Source organism: Rhea pennata, chromosome 1 (genome assembly GCF_028389875.1).
Source record: "Rhea pennata isolate bPtePen1 chromosome 1, bPtePen1.pri, whole genome shotgun sequence".
NCBI lineage: Eukaryota > Metazoa > Chordata > Aves > Rheiformes > Rheidae > Rhea > Rhea pennata.
Genome location: NC_084663.1, coordinates 85,742,391 through 85,749,499, shown reverse-complemented (window position 1 = coordinate 85,749,499; position 7,109 = coordinate 85,742,391). Strand labels below are relative to the sequence as shown.

At 39.5% G+C, this 7,109-nt stretch overlaps 1 protein-coding gene across 2 annotated transcripts; it reads right to left on the bottom strand.

The window, feature by feature from the left end:
• Positions 1–586: 586 nt before the first annotated feature.
• GSTK1 (glutathione S-transferase kappa 1) lies at positions 587–6,786 on the bottom strand. Of its 2 annotated transcripts, XM_062593914.1 has the most exons (8): positions 6,504–6,711; positions 5,727–5,808; positions 4,788–4,916; positions 4,337–4,437; positions 3,879–3,914; positions 2,887–3,003; positions 2,306–2,399; positions 883–1,055 (listed from the first exon to the last, which is right to left on the bottom strand). In XM_062593914.1, the coding sequence occupies exons 1-8, from the start codon at positions 6,573–6,575 to the stop codon at positions 1,006–1,008; spliced, it is 681 nt and encodes a 226-aa protein (XP_062449898.1). In that variant the 5' UTR covers positions 6,576–6,711; the 3' UTR covers positions 883–1,005. The 2 variants fall into 2 exon arrangements, with proteins under 2 accessions (XP_062449889.1, XP_062449898.1); XM_062593905.1 differs by lacking the exon at positions 2,306–2,399 and having other exon boundaries at positions 587–1,055; positions 6,504–6,786.
• Between the last annotated feature and the right edge of the window lie 323 nt (positions 6,787–7,109).

The window sequence follows — 7,109 nt, the reverse complement described above, 5'->3', positions numbered from 1 at the left end:
CAGTGTGAACTAACTGCTGTAGCCAGAAAGTGAAAAATTAAGCGTTTCGGTTTTACTTATATTGTTTGCTTATCTTTCTCCCTACGGACTAAATTCTCCTTACAAAGTCCACCATAGCCATATCCTAGAATCACCTTTGGATAGGCAGCAATTCGACCATCCTTGAGGAAGAAAACCACAGTCTATTTCCATTACCAACTAAATATACATGGTATTTGTCTGTGTCCTCCAAGGACATTACTGTAAACCTGGCATTAATAAAAGCCCCCATGCAAGGGCTGGGCCTGGTCCCTGAGAATGCATGGAGGTCACTTCAGATGTCAGTCGTTGCAGTGCAACATGTATAAACTACTCAGATTCTCCTTTGGGATTGATTTGTCCCTCTTACAGTTTTCTCTCTAGTGTCCCCTCCAATTGTCATGTTACAGAGGAAGCATAAATGCCTTATTCTGTGCTTGAAGTATCTATATAAATCTTAGACTTAAAAGGAGAACATGACCAAACTCTCTTAGGCTGTGTGTCTGTGTCTGTTTCTGAACATATGAATGTGCATCAAGATACAAGAAATCTCTACACAGTCAAGATCTCAGTGCTGTAACAACAGTTTATCCTCATGCTTTTAGAGTAACAGAAAGGAAAACTAATCAAAGAGGAAGAATGTTTAATCTGTAAGAAATCATTAATGTTCAACAAATCTGCTGAGAGAAAAGAAGCATACTGGTGTTTGTAAAGACCTAACCAGACAGGTATAATATTGGCAAACCTCAAGTTTCTTAGTTGGAGATGAGACTGAACACTAAAATTAGTAGTTAAGGAAGAGAAATACATCTATGCATAAATTGTATACATTCAAATGATCAACAGAGATTGACATCTCTGGGATGTTCTGTAAGGAAAACTTTATACACACACACACATGCATTTTTAATATATGTATATAAACATTTTTTATATATGTTTACATACACACACATATTTTTTTTTCTCCTTATATTTTTTCCCTTTTCACATCTTGGAGCTTGGAAGTGAAGGAACTGGTCCCAGCCATTTTTCTCCTGCAAGACAAACCAGCACAAAAGAGGAAGTTAAAATTTAATACACAGAAGTGATTGGGCAGTCACATTTTTGAAGCAGGATGACTGTTCTTACTCCTCTTTTGAAGGGTAACTACTGATGATGGGATATAGATTTTTATTGTGTTTGAAATTCTTCAGCCAATCTCCTAAATCTTTCTCTGTCCAGTCACAACTGGAGCTGTACAGAAGAATTTTTTTCCTCTGTCACTGATAAGAGATTCTGCAAGTCTGTCGCCCTGTAGATGAGGAGGCCAGTTCTTTCTAGGATCCTTTTCTGAAGGGCTGAAGATGAAGAGGGGAAGAGTGGAAGGCTGAGGAGTAAGATAGAGGAACAAGAAGAAAATCTGTTTAAGTCCTTGCTCTGTTTGGAGTGGGGACTAGAAATTGAGTCATGACAATTCAGTTAGGATTAGTGACTCTGGTAGTGACTGATGGGGAGTGAATCTTCCTCACTCCTATCTTCATCAAGAATATTTTTGTAGACCCATCCAGAAAAGAAAATAAGCCTAAAAAAATCCCCCTTCTGTGAATCCTAAAACTAATTTTAATTTTCTGCTGAAACTTTTCAACAATGCATCAGAACTAGTTATGTTTGTAACTCTTTCTCATAGCTGCTTTCCTAGTCTGCAAGTGCTGTCAAATCTGAAATCAACTGTCAAATTCCCTCTAACTCAAGTAACAGTGGGTTACAGAGTTGTACTAGTTATCACAACCCATTCACATTCTCTTAAAAGATGAAAAATTTGGATTTTCTTAACAGAAGAATGAAAACAAGGACATACACATCCAAAAGGAAAGTCAATACAGGAATTGTACAGTTATATAATTATAATTATGAACTGGGGACTTATGATAATGTGCTTTTATTAAGAAGGAACAGATTTAAGTTGACAAAGCCACAAGTAGAGGATTATCAACCATAGTCTTAATCTGAGCCCAGATCTAATGCCCAGTAACAAATTGTTTATTTGAAAATAACATGTACAAAACAAAGCCTTAAAACATACCAATAGGAGTTCTCCACTCAAGCTACTACATGTCTAGAAGAGGACTACATCTTCGGTCACTACAACTGTGTGACATTCCATTCAATAGTTTTACCCCACAAGAAGGATATAAACATAAGTCAATATTTAAAAGACATTAAGAGTGTTTCATTTAACTGTATTCCATATTTCATTAAATGAAGGCAAAAACATGAAACAAAGTGAAGTTTTAAGTACACTCACCTATAACACTTCCTAGCAGCTCTAAACGATCAGAGCCAAAAAAGAGATGCTGTTCCCCATTAAAATGTGCCACAATAGCAGGCATCCCAAATGCCTATCAATGCCGTGGAGATGAAATAAAGAATGTTATAATGAAAGAAGTTTTTGTAGATACATGACCAATCCTCCAGAATAACAACCAAAAATACTGATTTTTTTCCTTCCTTTCCCCCTCTTCATTCTTAAAACACCAGTCTAATGTAGTCATCACACAGTAGAAGACTTTCCAAAGCCTTATGACTGAGCAAAACCCCAACCTACTAAACCCAAGTAGTGATAAACGGTGTCTCTTGGTACTGGCCCTGTAATGGGTAAGGCCTCCCATCCTTGTCATCCAACAGGAATGGGTAAGGGGGTCAACTTTTGATTCCCAAATTACAATACAATAAGTAATAACGAGTTAGCTTTCACATGTTCAAAAAGCAAAAGAGACTAAGAGAAATGGTCTATTTAGTGCTTTCTAATAATCACCCTCATCACCAGTATTCTTAACAGGGAAAGACTGCAGAGCAGTGATCCCAAACGGCACTAAAACATCTCACCCCGTATTTTATTGCATCCTCTGTTGTCTCTTTCAGACGGTTCTTCACTGCAGGGGATGAAACCATTTCAAGTAGCTTCTGGGCCTCCTCTGATGATAGCCCAGCCTGTTTTGCAACCTAAGAAGACATAGTTAAGAATATTCTAAGTATTTTAGTTTCTACTGTGGACTAATTAATTTAATTTTCAGTGTTGATCACTCAAAATCTATTACAAAAAAAATTAAAGGCACTCTGGAAGCACTTCTACAATTCTCTGGCTGCATTCCCAACCCATTTTTCATTTATCAGCTCCCAGACAGAAAGTAGATAGAATATAATATTTTAACTCTTCCAACCCCCAAATCTAGACTTTTTGCAGGAGTTCTTAAATAGAAAAATTAAATAATGAGTTTAGCCTCCGTTCCAAGGAGTTATCACATAACTTAGTAAAAAAGGATTGTTCTGGAAAAAAAAAAAAGTTTTACTGTACTAGTCTGCCAAAATAAAAATGGATAGTATGTATGACAAATGTAGCCACAGAGGAAATACAAATGATGCTCTATGAAAGAGACTAACTCTTAGAGGTTAAACAATTGCTAGTGCTACTGCTGTACTTCTTTACCCTCGCCTGTGAGACTGTAACACCAGCAGTACAGGCATAAGATAAAGTGGCCAAAAGAAAAAGCTATATAATATATTGGGTCACTTTTAAGTTACAAATACCTGTTTTTAATAAAGTATCCCACAAAGAATGTTAACTTCCATGCCATTTATGTGAATGACATCCCCTCTTCCTTTTTAAAAAACTGTTTATTCAACATGGACCAGTAATTCTGGATATGCAGGTCTTTTTTCAGATTCTTATTTCTCAATTGCTTTTCCTTCAGTTAATACCCATATTTTCTGTTGCCAAAATGCAAACAAGTACTATTACTGATTCAGGCCACTAACAAATTTTTATCCTTCCATCCTTTAACAAACAAATGCAGAAGCACTAACAAGGAGACACTTACAGCCAATATACTTGCCGGCTGATTGATATCTTCACGCTGATGAAAGAAGAAAGTGATTAATTCAGTATTTATGAATAAAAGCTTGATTCTGGACTTGAAAGCAAATTTTCTAAGAAAACAGAAATAGAAAGATTAGTTGATCCTGCTGGAGAAACCTTCTTAGAAAAAATTTACATCACATAACCTAGAAATGTATTAAGTGCCTTCTGGCACAGGACTGCCTTCTGCCTTCACACAAGACTCACCATACATACCTAACAAGAGACACTGCAAATTAAGCTGACTAGAAGTTAGTTCTTTTCTCATAGTGGATCCCAAACCACTAACATCCTAAGTTTCCTGCCATGACTTCATTAAAACACATTTCCTTTCTCTTGTTTATACTGCACATTTGCATGAAGTAGGGCTGGAGCGCAGACAGACAAAGGAACAAGAAGCTGGCTTTGTAGGAGACTGACCTGTGACCAAAAACGTATCCAGAACTCTCTAGATATGGTTTCCACAAACTGTGGTTGTGTCATATCAATGGCTGTGATAAAGCGCATGGCACCAAGACTGCCTGGGATTGGTGAGAAGACAGAGAAACATACTGAAACAATGCACGGGATCAGCAAAAATGGATGAAGTCTGCAGAAATGCTACTTAAACAAAGTATGATCTTCTCTGCAATGGGTCCTGAAAAGGTAGAGCTTATGTTGATTCACAGTATCTTCTATGCTAGTATTACTCACAAGCATATCTGCCCAGTTCAGAAGTTACCTTTATGATTAAAAATGCACAGATTTCATAGTGCTCACAAATACAGGAAGAAGCCCACCTTCACCTTCATCTTTATTCTCATGGAGAGTTTGAACCAGAAGCACTACAGATGAAACATACATCACCAGCTGAACTGCATTTCTTACTTACCTTTACTGAGGATACGTTGGAAGTCATCTGCTGAAATTTGTACAGGGACTTGGTAATACTTTCCCATCCTTTTTATATCCTTCAGTAAATATTCAGCACGCTTTGGCAACATTGCTGGGGGCTTGTTACCTTTCAAAGAAAGGTTCTGTGATAAGCAGGAGATTTCAGTTTTATTATTATAACAATATTGGACAAAACAACACTGGACAGATTAGACCTTTCTCAAACATATGCAAACATAAGACCGCAATTTCATATAGTTTTAGTGAAATGTGCAGATTTCCAAAGTTAATGCTATGGTTTGAACATAATTTATTTTGGTTTTGCAATGTTCAGATAAACAATTAGCAGAATCAGTTTTAACTAAGGTACAAAGTTCAGGTACTAAAGTACAATCCAGTCAGGAATTTATGTTGATTCAGACAGATGCTTCTAAGTCTCTAGGCTTATTTACACATGTTTGTGTGTAATTAGACTTGTTAATTTTCTGATTTATGAGTTGTAAATCTCAGTGAGTCAGCTGTTCTAACAGGGTCACATATGCTATGTTATGACATACTTTGATCCCTCCTATACTGAAAGTGTTCCATAAATTAATTTTGGTTTGAACCTAACAAAAAACTTCTAGAAAAACATCACATATCAAATTATTATTATCCTATTTTAGAACTGAGGAACTGCAGCATGGACAGTACGTGCTGCAAATAGTATGAGAATTAGAGGCAGTATAGTTTTAATGGTGTCATATTCCTTGTAGCTGATTTCTCAACCACTGCTTAACTACACAATCCTATAGTTAATTTGTTATTAGTGCCAAAACTGCATTTAAAGCTGGCTTTGCAGGACCTGCACTCAGTAGGATCCACTGAGAGCTCTCGCACAGCAGTATCCTACTAGAGAAGTACTTCCCTGTAGAGTTGACCTCTCCATGATGCCTACCAGTTGCCTGCATTATGCCACCAAGAAAAGCTGGACGAAAACGCAGGTTAATGTTCCAGATGTGCTGGTATCGGCAGAGTACCTGCAACAAAGAAAAGTAAGGACAGATGGATAGTCTGAGATGTCTGTAGAGCTGCATGCAACCAGGAAATAAGCTAAGGCATGAAATGGACACTGCAAATAAAACCCTTTATTATCTTACTGGTAATAGCACTAAAACTCCTTTTCTGGAGCCTGCCACTGAAATCTGATCTCAGAAAACTGAAAGGACCACACTTAAGACTATGTAACTCTGAGCAGGAGCAAAATAAGCAAAAGATCAGGCTCATGAGAGGACAATTACATTTGTTAAACATTAAAATATTCTCTAAAGCAAAACGCTCATCAATAAATACCAGATAAGCACGCACCAGGCTGCCATTTAACTGAGTTATGCTTCCTTGTTGTCCCTGGCTTTCAGCACGTGAGGAAGACACCGAAAGACGTCACAAGCGGGTTAAAAATATCTAAACAAGATAAAGTCTAAATATATGTAGAGAAAAAAGCGCTAGATAAGGTGGCACTGGAGTCACGGCACCCCGAGTCTGCCGGAGAAGCTGCCCTTCAACCAGCTCCTGAAGGAGAGCCGCAGGAAGCGGCTGCACACGCCCGGACCGGCCCCAGCGCCCGCAGCGAGAGCGACAGCGCGGCCGCGGAAGAGGAGCGAGTGGCGGGGGATAGCGGAGCGCCCCGCCAACAGGTCCCCCTCCGCCCACCTCGTAGCGCCGAGCCCCTCACCTCGAAGCCGAGCCAGGAGTACGGCGACACCACATCGTAGAAGAGCTCCACGAGCGTGCGTGGCGCCGCCATTGTCCCAGCCTCCGCGCCCCCGCCTGAAGAGTGGGCGCCACCTCCACCGCTGCCGCCTCCTCCGGGCGCGGCCCCGCCCCGGACTCTGGCTGTGTTTCTTCCCCCCTTCCCTTCCCTTAGCTTCCAAGATTTGATAAGAATGTTCCTTTCTGGTAAATAAAACTTCAGAGAAGAGTGGTAATCAGTAAGCCAGGGCAAATGTTCTACAGACATGGTACACACTTCAGCAGCTCCTGGGCAGTGCCTTGTGCAGTCCTGGTGGTGCATGCTCAGAACGGTCTGTTATGGTGGTGGTTATTATTAAAGGAGGTATGTGTCCCATCCCCCAAGGCCTATTCTTTTCTTCCTTTAGGAAGGTTGTTTCAGGAAACTGGAATTTCATCTCTGCCCTTTGCATTATGCTTACTTACTCTCCTTAGATAAGGTGTTGGTAGTGTTTCTCTGAAATTTTTGTCCTTTCTCCATGCTCGTTCTACCTCACCAGAGGTAGTTCAGAGCATTCCTTTTGGCAAACTGTGCACAATCACATCTTGA